The sequence below is a fragment of the Vanacampus margaritifer genome, chromosome 1 (genome assembly GCF_051991255.1).
Source record: "Vanacampus margaritifer isolate UIUO_Vmar chromosome 1, RoL_Vmar_1.0, whole genome shotgun sequence".
NCBI classification, from domain to species: Eukaryota; Metazoa; Chordata; class Actinopteri; order Syngnathiformes; family Syngnathidae; genus Vanacampus; species Vanacampus margaritifer.
This window is the reverse complement of record NC_135432.1, coordinates 33,023,280-33,044,435: the sequence shown is the minus strand read 5'-3', so window position 1 is coordinate 33,044,435 and position 21,156 is coordinate 33,023,280. Positions and strand designations below refer to the sequence as shown.

The 21,156-nt window shown below is 41.1% G+C and overlaps 1 protein-coding gene across 2 annotated transcripts in view; it reads right to left on the bottom strand.

The window, feature by feature from the left end:
* Positions 1 to 21,156, bottom strand: part of LOC144037723 (metabotropic glutamate receptor 4-like) — a 191,266-nt gene that overhangs the window by 111,590 nt on the left and 58,520 nt on the right. For both annotated transcript variants that reach the window (XM_077549467.1, XM_077549457.1), the window contains exon 2: positions 10,655 to 11,556. In XM_077549467.1, the coding sequence (XP_077405593.1) occupies positions 10,655 to 11,161 (507 nt within the window). In that variant the 5' untranslated portion in view covers positions 11,162 to 11,556. The remainder of the gene's footprint in view (positions 1 to 10,654; positions 11,557 to 21,156) is intronic.

Sequence of the window (21,156 nt, the reverse complement as noted above, 5' to 3'; positions counted from 1 at the left end):
AACTGCTTTTCCTCACAACGGTGGTCTTCAGGTAGTAGGCGGGGTACACCCTGAACTGGTTGCGGTCCAATCGCAGGTCACACACAGATGAACTCCCATTCACACTCACAATCACACCTAGGGACAATTCTAGGGACAGTGCCCGGAGAAAACCCATGCAGGCACAGGGAGAATATGCAAACTCCACACAGAAAGACCGGAGCCCAGATTCGATCTCACGACCTCCGCAATGGGAGGAGGACACGCTAACCAGTCAGCCATTGCGCCAAAGATTAGAATTGTTAGGGAATTTTAATTATAGCTTTTTCTTTTCCTTTTGAGTTTTGTTTTAAAATGTAGTTAGTTTTAATTGCTTTTCAGAGTGCTTCTGTTAGTTTTTATTTATTTATGTATTTATTTAGTTTTAATTTAGCTTTTATTAGTTTTAGTTTCTAAAAAAAAATTGTTGTTCTTGTGTGCAATGTTTGAAAAACACATTACGGTAAGTACTGTGTAAAAAAAAGCTTACGGAACATAATGTAAAAACATTTTAACAACAGCCATGCACAAATGCAGATACTGTATAACAGTCCACAGACTTTGAAGTGCATTAAGTGTAATGCATGATACTGTTTTATTAAGTTGGATGCATCCAACTTTGGTTGATGATCTCTCTTTCCACCCCATGTTTTCCAAGTTGTTAACTTTCTAAAGTGGATTTGTCACTTGAATTCCTATTGGGAAGTCTTAAATCTGGTTGTAATGTGTACTTTTCCCCCCATATATGACCCCAAAAAATTCACCAACCCCAGAAAAATCTAAAATCTTGTTAGAAAAAATCTAAAATCTTGTTACCTACTATCACATTTCGGGCTGAGTTATGTGACAAAATCCCGGGAGCCTGTCAAAGCCCAATCGAAACATGCACGCCTCGAAGCGATGTCATCAGGTCACAACCAACAGCAGCTAGATAACGTCTCTTCTCTGCGACACCATTCATAGGACCACAACTCCTAAACGACTGTTCAACCTTCCTTCTTCTGGCTAATGGCCGTGCTGTCATGCTGCCAAAATAAATATACAATAAATTATGTATAAATTTTACTCAATTTAGAATGGGACCAATAGACTCAGTTTCAGAAGAATATTTACACTTGGAAGAGAGTAAAATAAAGAATTGAAAAAAAAAGTCACTCAAGGGTTGAGGAATGAACTCTCTCGACCTTCAGTTTGGGAGACAGTTGATCTACTCCAGCCACGTAGCGCCTGCTGTGTGTTACTATATCGCTTGGGTTAGCTGGAATCTTCCTAACCAAAAACAATGTCTTTTTGTCTCTTATATACAAGCAAACAGGATGAGGTTCATAGCTCAGGTGGTAGTGTGGCAGTCTCCCAAGCTGAAGGTCGTGAGTTTGTTCCTCATCCCATGAGTGACTTTTATTTTTTTCAATTCTTTATTTTACTCTCTTCCAAGTGTAAATATTACTCTAAAACTGAGTCAATTTGGTCCCACTCTAAAGAAGAATCAAATTTACTCTAGAGTCAAAACTACTCTATACTAAACTAAAACTATAGAATTGACTGTAGCTACATTTAAAATGAACCCCAAAGTCTCATGAATTAAATTAATTGACAAAGATAAAAAACAAATCATTATAATTATAGTTATACATCTATACATCCATCAATCTTCTACCGCTTATCTGAGGTCAGGTTGCGAGGGCAACAGCATTAGCAGGGAAGCTAAGACTTCCCTCTTCCCAGCCACTTCAACCAGCTCCTCCAGCGGGATCCCAAGGCGTTCACAGGCCAGTCGATAGACATAGTCTCTCCAGCGTGTCCTGGGTCGTCCCTGGGGCCTCCCGTCAGTGGGACACGGCCGGAACACCTCTCCAGGGAGGCGTCAAGGAAGCATCCAAACCAGATGCCCAAGCCAGCTCAATTGGCTAATTATAGTTAGTTCACTCTTATTCTTTCAAAGTTGTCATTATTTGTGTAACACATTAACTGTAGAAACACATGCAGCAACCTTTACATAAAACATTTTAGTGGCTGATGGAGATCATATTTGGCCTTCCCGGTCCGTTGAATTCATAAGTGTACATTATGAGCAGGTGTATGCACATTTTTGAGCTTCTCTAAAGCTTTTAGTGTAGGCTGACAGGGTAATCCAATAAGAGTCTGGTCTCAACACAGTGAAATGCAGGGATGAAATCGTTGTGGGGTGGGGATGGGTGAGGCACCGTGCCTCTTGCCCTCTGCCTGTAAGGAAGGATGAGAGAGGCAGACGGAACTTCGCAGACACCACAACAGGAAGGTTAACCTCATTTCTTTGTGCTGAGACAACCTATCCACCTGTCTCCCTCTCCATGTCTCTGCAGTGCCAAGCCGACACACAGGAAAGACTTGTGTGCACTGACTATGCCGGCTTGTACATTATTTACAAAGCTTCTGGGTGGAAGCTACACACGTAACCACCCACCCAACTCCAACACACACACACACACACACACACCTAATCCCCACCCCATTTCTCTTTGTCTCAGCAAGTCAACTTCAACAACTGAAACACTGCCTTGTTTTGTGACCGCTGATGCCATATGCCTCATGCCATGTGAGTACTGTACTCCGGAGGATTGAAATTGTACTCAAGTAAGGGTGTTGCTATTTTGCCACTAAATAGACAAAATGATTCAAATGATAGTGTGAAAAGGATATCTTTTAAAAGTAACAAATTAAGGCAAATTCAGAAATTGTAATCTGAAATTGAAATCTTAATCTAACAGAGTAACTCTTAACAAAAATACTCAAGACAAAGTAAAAAGTACTAAAGCATTAACACTACTGTGACAAGTACAAATTATACATGTTGCTTTAATCTAAGTAATAGAGTAAATGTAGCTCATTACAACTCACCTCTGGTATTACTCATTTTGGAGATGTGAGATGATCTCATGCTACCAACCACTAACTGTACCTGGTGCGTGAATGGTCAAAGTGTTGTAATCAGAGCTGGACTTCGGGGTTCAAAGCCGGAGCTTTCAACCCCTGCTCCCTCGGCATCAATTACATAACAGTATAGTAAAATATTCATAACACACTACCAGGCTGGACTCCTGCCGACTCGAGAGTGCTGAGCTAACACTTTGCCGTTAGCCACTCAAAGACTGCAGGGAAGATGAAGAAAAGGCTAAAAGTTTAGGGGCTGAAAACATGAAGCCAATTACAGTGGACAAATAAATTATTCCCTCATGAACAGGGCAACCAGCTATACAAGGACTACACAAATGAAGTTGGTTGGAATATTCTATTAAATTAGATTACCTTCATACTTGTGCTCTTTGTGTGTGAAAATAGAACAATGATAAAGCAGTTCAAACAAAGCACTAACACAAGCTAGCAAAAAATACACTAGCCACAAGATTGTAAGAGATTGTCGCTGTCCATTAACAACAATGTCACATCTGCACCTGTTCTCCAGTGCAGCAAATTTAAAAGGCTTTTGCAAACAAATGGGATTATAGGTATGTATTTATCATTCAGTCATGTTGCTTGTATTTCAAAATATGAACACAGATTCACAGTAGGTCTAATCTATAAATCAGTCATCTGTTATTCTGTCTGTATAATAAATACTTTCAATGAAGACCGACAGCAGAGAGTAAAATGACGTCTTCCACCAAGATTTCACTGTAATAAAAGCATTGAAGTGATATTTACATTATAATACATGCACCATTCAAGAACCAGGCAGCTATAATAAATACAGCATAGCTGTATAGAGTATAGCTTCAAGCTGACTGCTCAGCATGCTGAAAGATGCATAATCTTACTTTTCAAATCATTAGGGGGAAGTGGAGAGCAGTGAGACCTCCTCACCACTCAGAAGAGTCCTAATTATGGTTTTATGTGACTATAATGATAGAGAAAAGAACCGGAACCTGCTGGCTGAGCCATGCCGTGTGAGAGCACAACCTTACGTTTACTTATTAGTCAAAATGCTTTTGGTGGGTTCAAAAGATTACAAGTAATGCCAATAGAGTGGTTGCTGTCTGGTTTTGCTGACTTTTACGCTCTGCTAATCCACTGGATGAAATTCAGAGACTAGTTCAGGGTTGCGGGTGAGCTGGAGTCCAGCTCGCATTGGACGAAAAGTGGGTGCACCCTGGACTGGTCGGCAGTCAATCGGGGGGAGCATACAGCACTTTATTTTTGTTACTAGCACAAATCCAGTGCTGAGCTATACATGACTCTTTAAGGAGGCGGGTTAGACCGGGTGTTTGTAATGTCGCAGATGCATAATCAAAAAACTGCTGTGCCATTTTGGGCGTGAACACAGCTGACTTCATTCACCACCAATCAAAGTGCAATTAAAATATGTAACAATGATGATAATAATATAATAATAATATAATTGTCACGTTTTGGTTTTGTATGGGTTAGGGTTTTGTTTATTTTGGTGTGTTTGTTGTGTCTTTCTGTGATTGGTGTTTGTCTTGTGTTTCTGAGTGTTTCCCCTGTCTCATTATGTCTGATTAGGTCCACCCGTGTGCCTGTTCCCTTCCTAGTGTGTTTGACTAATCGGTGCCCTCTTCCTATTGTGTTACCCATGTGTTTCTCATTAGTGTTGGTGTCTTTAGTCTGTTGTGTTTGTCCAGTCGGTGTGGGATCAGTTGTCTACATCAGGTGTCGAAGTCCTGTGTCGTTTTCCTGTCTGGGAGTCTGTGTTTCCCGTCACGTCAAGCTAAGCCTTGTCACAGTTTCAGTCTAGTTGTCTACGTCTCAGTCTAGTCGCACTCTTCACAGTCTAGTCGTCCTCGTCACAGTTAAGTTCTCCACGTACCTGCTAAGTTCTCCACGTACCTGCTAAGTTCTCCATGTTCCTGCTAAGTTCTACATATTCCTGCTAAGTTCTCCACGTCCAGCCAAGCTTCCCAAGTCAAGCCAGTCCAGTCATGGCAACCAGTCTCCTCTCGCTCAGACCAGTCACAGCAACCACTCTTCTCTCGCCCAGTCCAGTCATGGTGACCCGTCTGCCCCTGTCTCCTCCAGTCATGTCTTCCCCAGTCCTCATCCTCTCACCCGTCCCCACTTGTTTCAATACAGTTTCTCCTTTCATGACAATAATGATGATGAGTTCAATTAGTTTGAAGAGGGTTTAATGCATTTTGTCATTTCATTCGTGATTGAAACAAAATGACGTCCTGGCACGTCAGCATTGCTCAGCATCTGTCTGCCTGTGTCCCGATAAAGTCCCGTTAGACCAGCTGTTAACCTACTGCGCCAGACTTTGACGTGGAATTTACAGAACTGCCGAGCCACTGATAAGGCACTATTTCAGTGCACTCTATTTACCATCTAATCACCACTGAAATTAGGGTATTATGAACCTAAACAACCAATTAACTGGTCTACAGAAGTCGTCCATCCATTTTCTAGAGCGTGTGTGCTTATTAGGGCTGTGGGTATGCAGGCACATGTTCCAGCTGACTCTGAAAGCTGGAGTGTGCTCTGGATTGGTCGCCAGTCAATCGCAGAGCTCAAATAGACAAATAGACACCTCCGGACAATTTAAAGGCGTCAGTCACCCTCACATGTTTTGGGAATGTGGGAGGAAGCCGAACTGTCCGGAGAAAACCCACACAAGCACGAGGATAACATGCATACTCCACAAAGGATACAAAATTCCAACACCGAACCTTAAAACTGTGAGGCTGACGTGCTCGTCACTGCACCATCATGATGGGACAGTCAAAGAGGTATTGGACAAAATATCAAGATTATTACATCATCATTTCAGTTACATGATGAAATGCAATTGCTTAAGTCCATTGACAAAGAAATCCAGAGCTGGGAACTTCCATTAATCGGCCAGTTCCCACGACTGAAGCATGTTTACATCCGTTGATCAGGATGAGTACATACCGTCCCTCTCATTCCCTGTGTATTTGCGACCCTTCACGTCATAAAGCATTCGCTGAATATGCGAAAGCACGCGCCCAAAGGTAGGCATTAACGGGAATTGACGATTAACGGAAGTGCCCATCTCTGTAAAAATCTCATTTGATATACGCAGGCAAGTCAAATTTGACCTCATGCATGCACAACATCATGTATTAAATCTGCTATTTTAATTTTTCCCCGGAGTCACATTTTCACACTTTCTTCTTTTGCCCCACAGTGTGATTTGCAAATACTTGTTTTGCTTGTCACAAATCAAAGTAGTTGATAAATTATAAGAAGCTTTAACAGCTTTGTGCTTTCTTCTTTTTGATGAAAAAAGCATTACATAAATATACTGACAGGAGAAGAACGCTGTTTTATCATTGCCGCTTCTTATCACCAATAATGTTTTCAGACACTATGCACTTTTCCATAATCAGGCTAATGTATAATTAATAGTTGAGTGTTACATATTTTGTTTTGCTTATCGCATTAAACTACAGATAAAGAAAGCACGAGATGAGGCTGAGAATTCTTTGCTACACTGATAGGGGGCGTACAAGAGCACACAGGTTCAAACACATACAGTAGTTAGCTGGCAGCTGCAATTCTTAAAATCAAATGTGCAGATGCAACCTGTTCATTCTAAAATGTTCAGTTCTGAATAATAGGCTGTGATGCCAGTCTGTAAATGTGTTATTCTGTCTCTAATGTCAGTGCCTCACCAGCCATCAACCTCACTGCATGTCGCTGAACTTTACAAATAAAGGCGCAAGAGAAACACTGTTCAGAGGTGTCTCATCTCTGATTTGTAGGAAAAGATCAGCAATCGCCTCAGACTAAAGCTTTTGCTTCTTAGTGCATAATCCCAGCAGCTAAATCTTAAATCTCGCAGTGTCTTCGAATCTAATCCAAATCAAACTTTTGTGAATGCCTTAACACACCAAGAATGCAAGAATGTAAGCAATGTTTTATCCTATCAATGACAACCACAGGAATGTATTTACAAAAATCTTTTAGGTTATTCAGCTTCAATGGGGTCTTCAATGGGCGGGACTTCCGGCGCCGTGTGGGCCGCGTCCCAGTACATGCGCTTCCGCCTTTGTGCCCCTCGGTTGCATGCTCCTTTCGACGGGTGTGAGTGTGTAGTGTGTCTGTCTCAGTTGTCCGATGCATTTCAGAGAGCTGAGACGCCCCGCATGCTCCCGCCCATCGGCGGACCGCGTGGTTGGAGGGCGCTGGGGTGGGGGTGCGAGTGTTAGAAGGCAGATAGCAATGGGCAAAAAAAAATATTACCAATAGTACTGATTTTTGAAAAAAAATATTACATTTACCATATTCGGACACACAGTGGCGATATGTTTTCCAGAATCACGTTCAGGTGTGACTAAAATTTTGATAGTGGAAAATGAATGCATGTGAATGTATGTTTGTACAGTCTCAGAGCCACGCTTTTGTGACTTGTTTAAATAAAAATGCACTTATGCATACACATTTCAAAATTGTCATCTGTTTGGCAGCCCAGTACACTATTTGTTGTCAAACACACATTTACATGCATATGCAAATGTGGTTAGACAGAAAAATAATCGCTGGATACAACAATCATAACATGCAGCAGCAGTTGTTAGTACTGTCACATATTTCTTTTTGTTTTACACCACTTCATGGCTTTTGTGCATCACGTCCAGCAACTAAATCTGATCCAAAAATGTGTCCGGCTGTAGCGGTCTTTACTTGAGCCATTTGCAGCCTTCTTCTGTTGCTATTTGCTAGTTCAGTAGTGTACGCTAATTTGCATGTAATCGGCTACCATCATGTGAGCTGCCGTCATCTACAGGGCAAATAACTGCACAGGTCGTCACATTTATGAAGCCTACTTGCACTGATGTGTTAGTGGGTGATAATTCCTGAACTCTATCAGCCTACATTGTGTGGTTTGGCATCTTCCCTTATCAAATCCATTGTTCTCAAGAACACTCTGTCTTGTGCAGCCAGTGCTCACAGTGCAGTTCAGTGACCTTTTAGAAGATGAAAGTTAAGGTAGTTTGTTCCCACTACGGGCATAGTAATTGGAACACGCAGCAACACCATGGCAAAATCCTTCCAACAAAATGCCTTGACAGTTAAGTTTGTGAAGCCGTATCACAACCCTGAAAATAAACCCGCCCTGCAATCTGGCTAGCTGCGTTGGTCTTCCTGGCATCAATGAAATCAATCTCTGTTGGACAATTGCTACAGAGTATATGAGGTGTTATAAGTCCTCTGCTATGACCCCGCTCCTCTAAGTAAAGGGGAGAGGAATAAAGTTGCTCTTGTTTTAAGACTTCCAGAGTAAATATACAGCATCCTCTGAATGAGCCATTCTATACAACAGCACGCAGTGGATATAAAAAGTCTTCACACCCTTGTTAAAATGTCAGGGTTTTGTGATGTAAAAAATGAAAACAAGAGCAGCGTTATTATCTATGATGTGAACAATAAAATTGAAAAACAAATTGGAATCTTTTATGGGGTAAATTAAAGGTTGCATAAATATGTAGGCCTTTGCACGATTACTTTGTTGACGCACCTTTTGATTTTATTACAGCACTCTGTCAGTCTATCAGCATGGAGCATCTTGACTTGGCTGGGACCTTCCAAAAGTATTAAAATTATTTTTGTTTATTCGGAAGTATGCTTTGGGTATGCCAAGCAGCCTCGCGAAAGCTTAAATGTTTTCGTTGTTGCCAAAATTAAAAAGAAAAACAGACCCAAATTATGAACTTGCCCCATGTGTGTGTTCTTCTGGTGATGTCATTTTATAAGTGTCTGTCAAATGTTACCAGGGCTTCCATCTCCTCACCCTACCTCTCTCAGCCAGTCACGTCACGTCAGCTTTTGCAGCCTCCCAGGACAGTTTCATGTCTTCTTTGGCTCAATGTTGGTGGGTTTCAGCAATATTTTCTCAAACTCACATGGTATATCTAATGCCTTGCAAATTAATTTGCATCCTTCCTGACTGATTGGTCCTAAAGTGCTCTGTAGCTCGCTGTGGAAATTTCAAGAACATGCTACCAGAACTGATTTACTTCATTTGGAGATAATCAGTCACTTAAAATGATGGCAGATGTGTACTTACTATCAAGCATTTTGAGCTTGAATGTATCTGTATTCTGTGCACAGCCGCTTAATTTTGTATATGCCAATGAAACATTTTATACAGGTCATAATTCACATTAAAAAGTCATGATCATTACTGATCAAAACACAAAAACCTGCACCATTGTTAAGTGAAAATTCAAATGTTGAGACCTAAAGTAGTGTCTCAACTGTCTTTAAAAAATAAAATAAAAATCAATTCCTTCCATTGCATTTTTTTAATGGAGAAAAAAACCCAGCTTGTAAGAAAAAACGCCATCTCCTCGGCAGGGATAATATATACCAGAAACATGCCCAGTAAAAAAAATGGGACTGTCAAAGAAAGATTAATTTTGATATTGATTGTTGTCATGGAGATATTTGTCATGTTCTATGTGGGAGGTAAAATACATGCTTATCAGTCGTAGTCATCTAATGGTGTCATTCATCTTGACACATGTTGAGATCAGCACCTCTGTGCATTTACTTTTGCAACAGTCAAATTATCACAACGAAGCACCCTATCTCACCAAAGCTCATTTCTTCCTCGGCACAGCAAGACAGATCAGATTGTGTGTTACATCAGGACAAAAGATTTGCAATGCAACAAGCATTAGAATAGTGACAGCTATGATATTCTTGCATTGAAAGTCTCAACAGCATTTTTAAGGAATAACCATCTGACTTATCAATCAAAAGTGACCTTTACTAGGTTTGTAAGAGCAGAATTTTTGGTGGAACTCTTGTACTAATCTTCATTGCCTGACAAGTATAGCTAATGGATAAATACTAGGGGTGTCAAAATTAGTGCGTTAATTTTGAGTTTATTTAAAGTTCCTTTAATGCCACAATCTTTTTTAACACGCGATTAATGACTTGGAAAGCCTGTACTGAGGGAATTCCAGTCGCAACGCAGCAGACACGTCCACGTCAAAATTTTGTAGTAATTAATCTAATAATAATGCATATATTCGTGAAGACTAGATTCAAGTTGTATTTTCCAATTTTGAAAATGTGCATAATTTCATAAGTTACTACATGTTAAAGATTAGATAGCTCTTAATATAAACAAAAATGCACTGAGCTGTCACCAATGTCTTACAAATGCAATTATGCCATCTAGTGGCAGAAAACGACCTCAACACAAATCAATATCACATTCGGGTTTTTTACAATACAGCACTTTTTTATTTTATTTTAACTCTTAATGATTGGAATTACTTTTTCAATGACTAAAAAATGCAGCCATGTTTCTGTTAGTTATATGTAAATTTTGGGGGAAAAAGATTTTAATATACATTTTATTGTACATATAGAACAGATAAAATTTGCCATTAACTAAGTCATGCAATTAATTACGATTTCAAATTTTAGTTGCGTGACACCCCTAATTAATGCTATCTATCACAAACATTAGCATTGCATAGCACTGACTGCAATGTAACTTAGTATGGATTTATTCTGTTCTATTGTATGTAACACAGTTTGTGCGCTATATATCACAGGGCCATGAGAAAATGTCAATGAGATTTAAGCTGCTGTGCTACTGGTTCTGGTTGGAGAATAAGAGTATTTTGAAGATAGTGCCGAAGCGGGGATGTGATGGACTGACCTTGAAGAGACGCAGTATATTGGCCACCATGATTGACACAGAGCTCGCAGACGCGCCAATCACGCCGACCACTCGCTCCGGCTTGGTGATGATAGGTGGCCCCCCGCTGAGACACTTGACATCGGTTGAGTCCTTCTCGATCAGCGCCTGCACAAATGTCAGCGACTGCTCCAGAGCATGAGTGTCGCGGGAGCAGGTGTCCAGGATGCGAGCGCCCAGAGTGATGTTCGGCAGCAGCTCGTTGTCATTATTGATGCGGTCCAGAGCGAACAGCATGGCCTCCAACCTGTGGATCCCTTTCTCCTTTTTGAGCTCGCCACAGGCTTTGCCATCGTTTCCTCTTGCATGCACAGGGAAAAGCCCACCCAGTGATATGTCCCCATCGATGCGTATTGAGTTGAGGTGTGTGTGGCCAGGCGTTCTGGGTTTGGCTGCCCCGGAGGTGACCAAAGTACACGCAAGAAGCAACAGCCAGCAGCACCAGCCAAAGCCCCCTCGCAGGCTCATGTTGAAGGGCTAAATCAGCATCCACCTGTGGCCCTCTGACCGTAAAAGAGGTGAGCACACATAAACGCACATGCAAAAGTCTTTCAGACCACAGTCATCTTCAAGTGTGTCTTCTCACACTTTCCAGCTGAGACACAACTTCACTAGTTGTCTCAGTTCACTTTTGTTGGGTTCTACTCCTTTGTTGCTAAGTGCACAACCTCAATGGTGCAGGAGGAGAGCTGAGACTGAAACTGCAAAGAGCATTCTTAGACGGCTTGAACAAAAACAAAAGGGAGTACGTTAGCCTTTATGCTGCGCTGGTGGGGAAATCACTTTAGAGCTTCTGGCTTTCTCGCTGTCCTTCAGGTGGGCAGAAATTCACAAGAGGGCCCAGTGGACTGCACAGAAAGTGCCTGTGGAGTAAAAGGAAAAGTGTATTAGCAACATTCAGGGATAAAGGGAAATTGAAGGAAATGTGTTTTTTGCAGGGATTTTTCCTAGCATTAGCCCTTCACGGAGTTAAGGTTTAATAATTCATTTTGAATCCGCCCCAAATTCTTCCCCATGTCAAACAAGCTGTACCCGCCATCTAGCATGTAAAGCAAGGCCATGCACTTCATCTTTTAATCCACATCTATTTTCAACATCCTTAAATTCTCGATCTGCTCAGGAGATAATATTTTGTATGGCAGTCATTCCTTGAGCGCCTCCACAGACCCGCAATGAATTATTTCTTTGTACCTTGAGCAGAACCGATTTGCTGTTGCTGCTGCTCGGCATTCTTCCATTTTCTGCTCTGCTGTTGTGGATCTTCTGTCGCACATGCGTCAAAAGGTTAAGAAACACTTGACTAAATTAAGATTATAGGAAATGTTTTTCCCACGATCTGCAGAGCGGAACAGTGCTTAGCAATGAGTCACAGCTAAATTGTTCTCTGTTAGAATCTCATTTTGGGCCTGTATGGAGTTTGGCAGAACAAAACAGTTAACCCTGCAGGATTGCTTTTTGGCAAAAAAAAAAAAAGCATCCTCATCGGCTCATATAACGGCGGCAATCGAGTTGCTGCACCTCAAGGAATGACGCTTCGTTCGTCGAGCAAACGCAACGAGCAACCGTTAAACGATGATCCGCGGGGTTAACAGCTCGTTTTGCCAGTCACGTCGACACCTGGACAACTGAATGCTGCGGCAGAGCTGCAGTTAGACCAGTCAATTGCTTATTTTTATATGCAATTGACTGTTATTTTGTTATCAAAAGCACTTTTTGCAACGTTGTTTTATTGCACAAAAACATTATATTATATTATTATAGTGTTAAAGTCCAAGTTGTGCTTGAAATGTTTGTTTTACAAAAAGCTCTTTTTTGCGTTTTTTTCTCAGGAATTGGAATTTCGACAAAACTTGGCTATATTCTAACGCTAACTAAAGGACGGAAAAATATAGGAATACACTTTTTTCTGATGAAAGAAGGGAGTCTAATCTTTCTGTTTATGTTTGTTCATATAGCACGAGAACACAATATTCTGCGGGCCTTGCAAGATCAGTCAAAATCCAGTAAAACGGCTGGTATTGAAGGGGGTTGCTCCAATGAAAATGGTTGGTGTTCAATGAGTTAAAATTGATTAATTAGATTTATTGATTTGAAATCATGTAGTTAATTAGATTATTTTTTTAATCGCCTGACACCGCTAGTATTTAGTATTTAGTTCAAGTGAAAGCATCACACTTCCTGGACTGATTACCTGTCAATTACAAGGTGGTACGCTTCACTGGACTTACAAATGAGTTGGACAAAAGAAGAAAGCACCACATTTTACAGAATTCAACATGATTTTCCTGGCCTATTGACTTTAGCCCATGCATTATTCTTCCAGATCTGAACATAAGCGATAATATGTGAAGCGTGTCCTGGTCATCTTATTCAACTCTGTTCCATTTTTTTTTTTTACATGTTGAATAATCCTAATGACAGCTACAGCCAAAATAACATAATGTCTATTTGGTACAATTGCAGTCAGACGTGTTTACATGTATCTTGGAAATTCCGTTTCAGTCAGACAATAATTTGATTTTCTCTGGTGTAAACATATTCAGTATGACAATTTAGTCATTAGTTATCCTTCCACTCTGAGTGAGCTACAATCGAGTCCAAGCCTCTTGTGACCCCGAACTAGATCAGAGACGCGCCAAACAGATGAGTGGGATAGACCTGAAATTATGATGCATCAGCTCTTTGCATAATTATTCTCACAAGGCCTCTTCTGCCCTGTGTCTCATCAGTTGTGTGGAGACTTCATACTCAGTGCTAAACCAATACTGGTTGGACTGGTTGATCTGCACACAGCAGGAGAGTCTTTGAGTCCTCATTTTCTTCATCATCTTTTGACTATCTTGGCCCGTGAGTATCTGTGAGGCTTCATGCTGCTCCTATATATGTAAACACAGTCTCCTACTGTGGCATAGCCTGAAAGACCACAATTTCTTTCGGGATCACAAGCACCTGCAGCTGTCATAGCTTTTTCACTTATTTCAATAGGAAAGGAAATGTATTCATGACGCTGCTTCAAAATAAGATGTTTACCTCAATTTTATGCACATTCACAAGCATCTTATTAATGAGGAGGTTTTGTGCAATTTGCATGAATTCTAGACAGCTTTTACGTCTGCTAGCGTCCGCATCACTTCTCTTTCTTTTATATCGGCATGGCATAATAAAGAAGCCCTGTACACTAACACAATTCCCATCCTGCTGGGAACAAAAAGGAGATATTTATATAATCTCCACAGATCTTCCCTCTAAAACGCTGCATCCATAATGGATGAGGGCTGAGCACTCGCTGGAAAACACCTTGTTCAGAGGAAAAGCCTCCATCAGATGGAGGAGGGAAGGATGGGTGCCTGGGAATGCTCTCTTTGGAAATGAGTTTCAAAAGACAAACTAAGCTGTTAAACACCTCACACAATCAAATGGAATGTCTGCATAATAATGGTGGAGGGCCACCTGACTTTTAGCCACAATTAACCATGTATCTTTCTAAAGAGCCTTGAAAGCAAATGTTGGAATAAAGACTCCCCAATGTGTTCTTGCTTTGAGGAGAGTAGATTAAAAATACATTTGAAATACATATTTCCCTTGTAAAATGTAATTTCTCTCATTGTGTCACATTGTAAATATAACACACATTTTATTCAAATTAGTGTGATTAAAGCACGTGGTAAAATGTTTTGAATACTAAATAGCCCTTTTGGAGTCTCAAGAAAAGTGTCTGGACATCGCAGCGATGAATTCTTTGCCGCCGCTCCATTGCTGTCCTCACTCGGTGAAACTCAGCATGCACACTGACAGTTTGAGCAGCTGTTTGGTCACGAGTCCCGGGTGGGGCAGGGGGGACTATGTGCAGATAAACATCAGCCGTCTGCAGAGGCAAGGACTTGTGTACCAAATCCAGGGAGGCACAGTAACTCTAGCTTTAGCTGGTTTTAAAGCAACACAACTTGATAATACGACTTTTGTTTTACATGATGTGTCCGCTTGTTTGGTTTGTTGTTTCCTTTGGGGTCAGCAGTAAGAAATTACAATTGAGAATAACTTCATTTTTTCTGGAAAGAAAAAAAAAAGCGGCAGGCTATTCTAACCGAACACAGAACGGCCTCTAAAGTGAGGAAAAGTATAAATCTCTGCTCTGCCAAATGATTAAAGTTTGATGCGAGTGATTCTACATTTTGAATGTCTTTGGCAAGTTGCCAGCCACCAAGCAAGCCTCCGCATGCCAGACGGCTGCAAGGAAACCCTACAGAACAATTAGCTACTGTGGCGCTCTTGTTTTATTTTGTTTTGATTTTCAAGTCAAAAGTGATTCCCTCTTTGTGTTCTGCTGCAGAAAAAAATGGAGTTTGAAGCTCTTCCAGTCTGGATGTTAAACGATGAACATGGGAGAGTTGCACTCATTATGATGATGACAATTAAATTTCACAGATATAACAGAAATATGCTTGAAAGATGTTTGAACAAGGTCAGCATTGTACCCCCAGAGACCCCATTGTAAACAGCATTTTTTCTGATATTTTAATAGTTTTGTGGTACTTTCACAATAATTGTTATTAGATAAACATTCTGGAAAAATAATGTATCTAGAAATAAGGTCCCTCAGAGACAAACTGCCTCCATCGGACAAAGATGTACAAATCCAACACGGATCCAAAGGTCTATTGTGACAACTTCAGATAATGTCTTCAAGTTGGACGCTTGAAAATGAATATTGCATTGATAGTTTGCTCAGAACATTAGGAAACATCATATGATCCTCTATCCCATAATCAGGCTTGGGGAGTAACGGAATACATGTACCGCTGTTAAGTAATCAGATTGCAAAAAAAAAATGTAACTGTATTCCATTACAGTTAAAGGAAAAAACATGTAATCAGATTACAGGTACATTTATTAAAAATGGCGATTACTTCGAGGGATTACAATTTCTACGATGAGAGAGAGTGTGAAAGAGGGCGAGAGAGAGCGAGAGAAAGAGAGAAGAACAGAGTGAGAGAGAGAGCGTGCACGCCCGCGCAAGTGGGACCGTTGCTACATGTCGGGGAGGTGGGAACGAAAGACTGACTAGTCGTGTCCTCCACACGTGGGCAGTTTGAAAAAGCTTCACGGACGGGAGGAGGAAATAGCGACCGGTATTCACTGGAACTTACTCGGAGCGAAAGTTTGTGGTTGCTTTCAGTGACAGTTCGAAAACAGCATATGGCCTTCAATCAATCAATCAATCAATCAATAGCCTACATGCTTTTTAATTGCACAAGGATTTTTGCTCTTTGTAGGCTGCCGGGGTCCCTATCACCCGCAAATAGCAGGGGCACATCGTATAGAATATATATTGTGGTGATATTTATTTTTATTTTGTCTTCATGAGCATTCTCAATATTAGAGTAATCCAAAAGTAATCCAGTTTCATTACTTTAATATTATGGTACTTGGATTACTTTACTAACTACATTTTTTAGCAGGTAACTTGTAACTGTAATGGATTACATTTTAAAAGTAACCCTCCCAACCCTGCCCATAATGTACAGTAGCTCTTTGCATTGCATGCTATTTACATTCACATGCACGTTTAAAAAAAAAAAAATGCAGCCTCTTTTCTTACCAAACATGCAGCCATTCTTCCATTTTCCACCTACATAGGATGCAACATTTCTCTGCTTTCTTTGCCCATGACAGTTTCCGTTTGAAGTGACATGAGTTTAATAATTACCCACATCACACTGACTATTGTTTTGAAACAATAGAGGTGTCGAGAAGAAGGAGAGGAGCGACACATCTCCACATCAGCGTCTCACTCGTGGTGTTCATTAAAGACAACACAGCACTGTGGGTAAATCACATACGGGTATCAAAAATGCATTCAAATCAATATATGACTCAGAGCCAGTCAGTCCAGATTGAAAGAAGAAGACGTAGAGCTTAAAAATGTGCTTCAAACCAATGGAACGTTTCAAGGCAGCGCGTTTCATTACATGCGTTGTAACTCTCTACTCGCAAGTCTGCATCCATACCATCTCAATAAGCCACACCACACACAACCCACCACCTCTCCACACCTCCATTACCTTATCACGTCTTCGGGACACTGTCCATTAACTCGCTCCACCAGAGCCAGAGATACGGCTGATTCTTATTCACCCATTAACATTTTCTTCATGCAAAATGCAGATTCCATTAACAAACAGTCAGTGTTGGAGCCCGGGGGCCAACTGGGTGGACAACTCATTTAATGGGGAAAATGCCGAACGGGACACTCGTCAAAGTATATTGGAAAAAGAATCATTGTGAGAAATGAATTGTTGGCCACATGCCGAGTTGCAGAGGTTTATTGTTTCTCACACAAATTATGTACGACAGTACACCATTTAAAGCATGTCTCCTGCCCATATGCACATATGTAAGATCTGAATTATTCACAGGCAAAAACCTAAATGTCACTCCCAACATATACACAATTAATGCAACAAAGGCATTGTGGAGGGCATCTATGACTGGTCCTACTCAATTTCTTATTCATGACAGGATAATGTTTCAAGATTGAAAGATGAAAAAATGCAATGTGTGTGTGTGTTTTTACAAGGATGTACCACACAAAAACATCTCAATAATTCCCTGAAAGGCCAAGGTCAGCAGCTGAGTAGTGGAAAATGTCATGAATGCGGCTGTTACCAAGTGATAATTGCAAGTCGCTGTGATGTTTACTCTTTTAAATCAGACTGTCAAAGTCCCACAGCATCCCAAGCAGCTATATATGTACAATATGGAAATACGGACTCTTTATTTCTAGTTGTCAGGCACATCATCGGATTCCGCTCATAAATAAGCTGATTTGTTGCATTCAATATTCAGCATTAAATTCATGGGATGTCTCCGTGAAGTGATGTTGCTTCGTCTTAGTGTGCATCTTAGCAGCAGTAGTGAAGACCGGTTTGCAAGATGTACATATTAAAGCAAAAATGTGTACTAACTTGACGCTTAGAATAACGATAACAAAGTCATATTGCTGCTACTCATTAATAAGAATAGCACCACTTGGGCCAGAAGTCTGTTGGCTCGATTTTCATAGCACATGTTCGCGCGAGTGCATATCTTGATTCCTTTCGCCTCCTTTAACATGTATGGGAATTTGGCGGACTGCACTGCGCCATACTTGACAGGCCGAGGACATTTTCTTTTACGCGCTCCCGGCGCACCTGATAATTTGGTTGCTGAAAGTGCGAGGGGAGTCTTTATTTATTTGCACTTGTCACGTTTCGGTATTGTATGGGTTAGGGTTTTGTTTTATTTTGGTGTGTTTGTTGCGTTTGTCTTGTGTTCCTGTGCGTTCCCCCTGTCTCGTTATGTCTTATTAGGTCCACCTGTGTGCCTGTTCCCTTCCCAGTGTGTTTGACCAATCAGTTCCCTCTTCCTATTGTGTTTCTCAGGTGTGTCTCATTAGTGTTGGTGTATTTAGTCTGTTGTGTTTGTCCAGTCACTGTGGGATCATTGTCTATGTCAGGTGTCGAAGTGGTGTGTTGTCGGCGAAGTGGTGTTGTCAAAGACAGGTGTGGACGTTGTGTTAGGTCTCGTCTCAGTTTAGTCTCCGTCAAGCAAGTTTTTTTCGTCACTGCCTAGCCTTCCTTGTCTTCACTGCTAAGCCATCTTCTTCTTCATCGTCATCGTCACAGTTAACCCAGTCGTCCACGTCAGTCATGCACAGTTTTCCACGTCATGCTAAGTTCTCCACGATCCTGCCAAGCTTCCCCACGTTCCTGTCAAGCTTCCCACATTCTGCTAGTCACAGTCAAGCCAGCCCCCTCTCGCTCAGTCCAGTCATGGCAGCCAGTCTCGTCTCGATTTGTCCAGTCATGGCTGCCAGTCTCATCTCGCTCAGTCCAGTCATGGCAGCCAGTCTCGTCTCGATTTGTCCAGTCATGGCTGCCAGTCTCATCTCGCTCAGTCCAGTTATGGCGACCAAGCCTCCTCTCGCCCAGTTCCGTCATGGCGACCTAGCCTCCTCTCACCTAGTCTTGTCATGGCGACCAGTCTGCCCCCCCCCCCTGCACAGTCCCGTCATGGCGACCCGTCTGCCCCCCTCCTTTCGCCCGTCCCCACTTGTTTCAATAAAGTTTCATGACAGCACATTAGGTAAAATATGTTGCCATTACCCTGTGGTCATTTCTTTTAGGTTTACCAATTTTGTTGAATTTTTTTGTGCTGTTTATCATCTTTTCACTGAAAAAACAAGAACATCTGAATAACGAAAGTGATATAAAGAAAATCGATTAATTTTGCAGGTAGCTCCCCTACCCACAATTCCATAGTCCCAGTAGAGGAAAAAAATCATGGCGGCATGCCTGTCCGAACATCCACTGTGCAACCCAACCGTTTTGTTTGTTTTTTTAAATAGCATTGCAAGCTATGTCGAGTTATTTTTTGCATATGCCGCGGGCGCTAAAAAAATGGCCAGCAATAGTTTGGACACCACTGGTCTAATTAATAAATGTTTATCTTAACGCAGTCAACAAATTGCTGTATTGACATTTTCATGTACTGTTCCCAGCAATCATATAATTATAAACAATTAAAATTAAGAAAGTCTTAACCTGTTAACCTGGAACCTGTTGACAATAATTAAAGGGAAAGTGTGTAGAAATGTTTGTCATTCGAAGCGTGTTCATTTTGAAGCACGCTCACTATGGTGTCTCCTTTGGGTATCTGTAGTAGAAAAAAATGGCTGCGAAACATGTCAGGCAAGGGGATTTCATTAGCAATTACTAGACCTACGATTATGTGTTTAAAAATTGACATTAATATAAAACTTATTTTCAACATATTGTTGAAATTTATAGTGGCTTTTTAAAATGGATGATCATTGGAAAATCGAAAAATTCTGCACACTGTGACTTTTTTTCTGAGTCTTTTTTTTTAGCCCCTTGGGACCCATAGAGGATTGAAGTGGATATGACATATTTGCGTGTCTAAACCAATAAAAACGCCTAATTTGGATCCATGATTGGATCCTAGCTGACCAATCACACAATCACAAAAAGTTGATGTGATAATGTTCATGTTAAAAATGTTACATATGAGCTTGGGAAGTTTACAACACGTTACAGCCATGCTATCCTGACGTCCACTACAACAACAACAACAACAAAACATGAGATACCCCCCCATCCATGTTGTCTGAGTCAAAAGAGTCCCAATCAGTAGAAAAAAGAATAATAATGCCTAGCAGAAAAAATTGCGGGTCTGAATAAATCTGACATTTGTACTGAACATGCAAACAGATTTATTTGTAATTGTTACAGTCTTTGCAAAGTGTGCATTCAAGTACCTTATTAGATTAAATAGAGAGAAACAAGAAAATGGTCATTCTGCACATTATTATTCAGTTATCAAATTACTGTCCAACCATCATCATCCTCCTCATCATCATCAGGTGGTAGCTTGCCTGTTTAGTCCATCTGACCTATTAATATTAGCTGTGAAGCAACAACAACAATTCTTTTTTCATTTGATGGCAAGGACAAACCCTGCCGAGTCCAAACAACTAACCAAGGCAGTTGCACTGTCAAACCCTCTCAGAAGCCTCTTTCGGGTTGTAACATCAAGCAATGCCAAGCTAACAGCTTAGAGCTCACTGCAGAGTGTGCGCGGTAGATAGTTTTGTCACAGAAAGCAATTGCTCCAACGGTGCCTCCCCCAGCGGCGACAATAGGAGGGCATTTGTCAGGAATCACATATTTCAAATCACACTCGGCGCTTCTAAGTATAGCTGGGGTTTAACTGCACTCCTGGAAGTGGGAGCTATGAATACTGCATCCCTCTGATTCCCACCATCCTGTCAAAGAGGGTTTCACTGTTGAGGTATGCTTGAATGGATAAAGTGGAATTCTTATCATGAGAGCACCACCATTTACTTCCTGTCTACATTCCTCTACACAGGCAGAGAGAGGAGCAGACTGTTCACCTCCGGAACAGGTTTTGAATGGAGAATAAAAGACATGAGCCTGGATCTTGCATTCTGAACTTGCGTGATTGATTGACGCTCCATCAGCGTGAAAACAGGTTGAAAACAAGCAAGTTCTGAATGGCTGCCATCAAGTCCCCCGTTCAAGACTTCCTTTTCCCTGGCATGATGGCTGATGGATAGATTCAGTCACGGCTTTCTACGCTGCCCTTTGTGAGGTCGATGTGACTTTTAAGCCAAATTTGGCTCACCAATTGTCGCTTGTGGTGCGGCTCAAAAGGAAACAATAGCTTGCAACAAGGGCTGATTGACACAGTTGCACAACCAGCCCTCTATAGCCTACAGAAAAAGCATCGCATCATTTGATCTTCAAATAGGAGCTTCGCTTCATGTTCACACAGCACTGAAGAGATTAGCATCTCACCAAGGCATCATTTTGTATCAAAATGTGAATATATTGCAGGCATATTTATTTTTTCAAATGTAACAATTGGGTAGCAATGACGAAAAA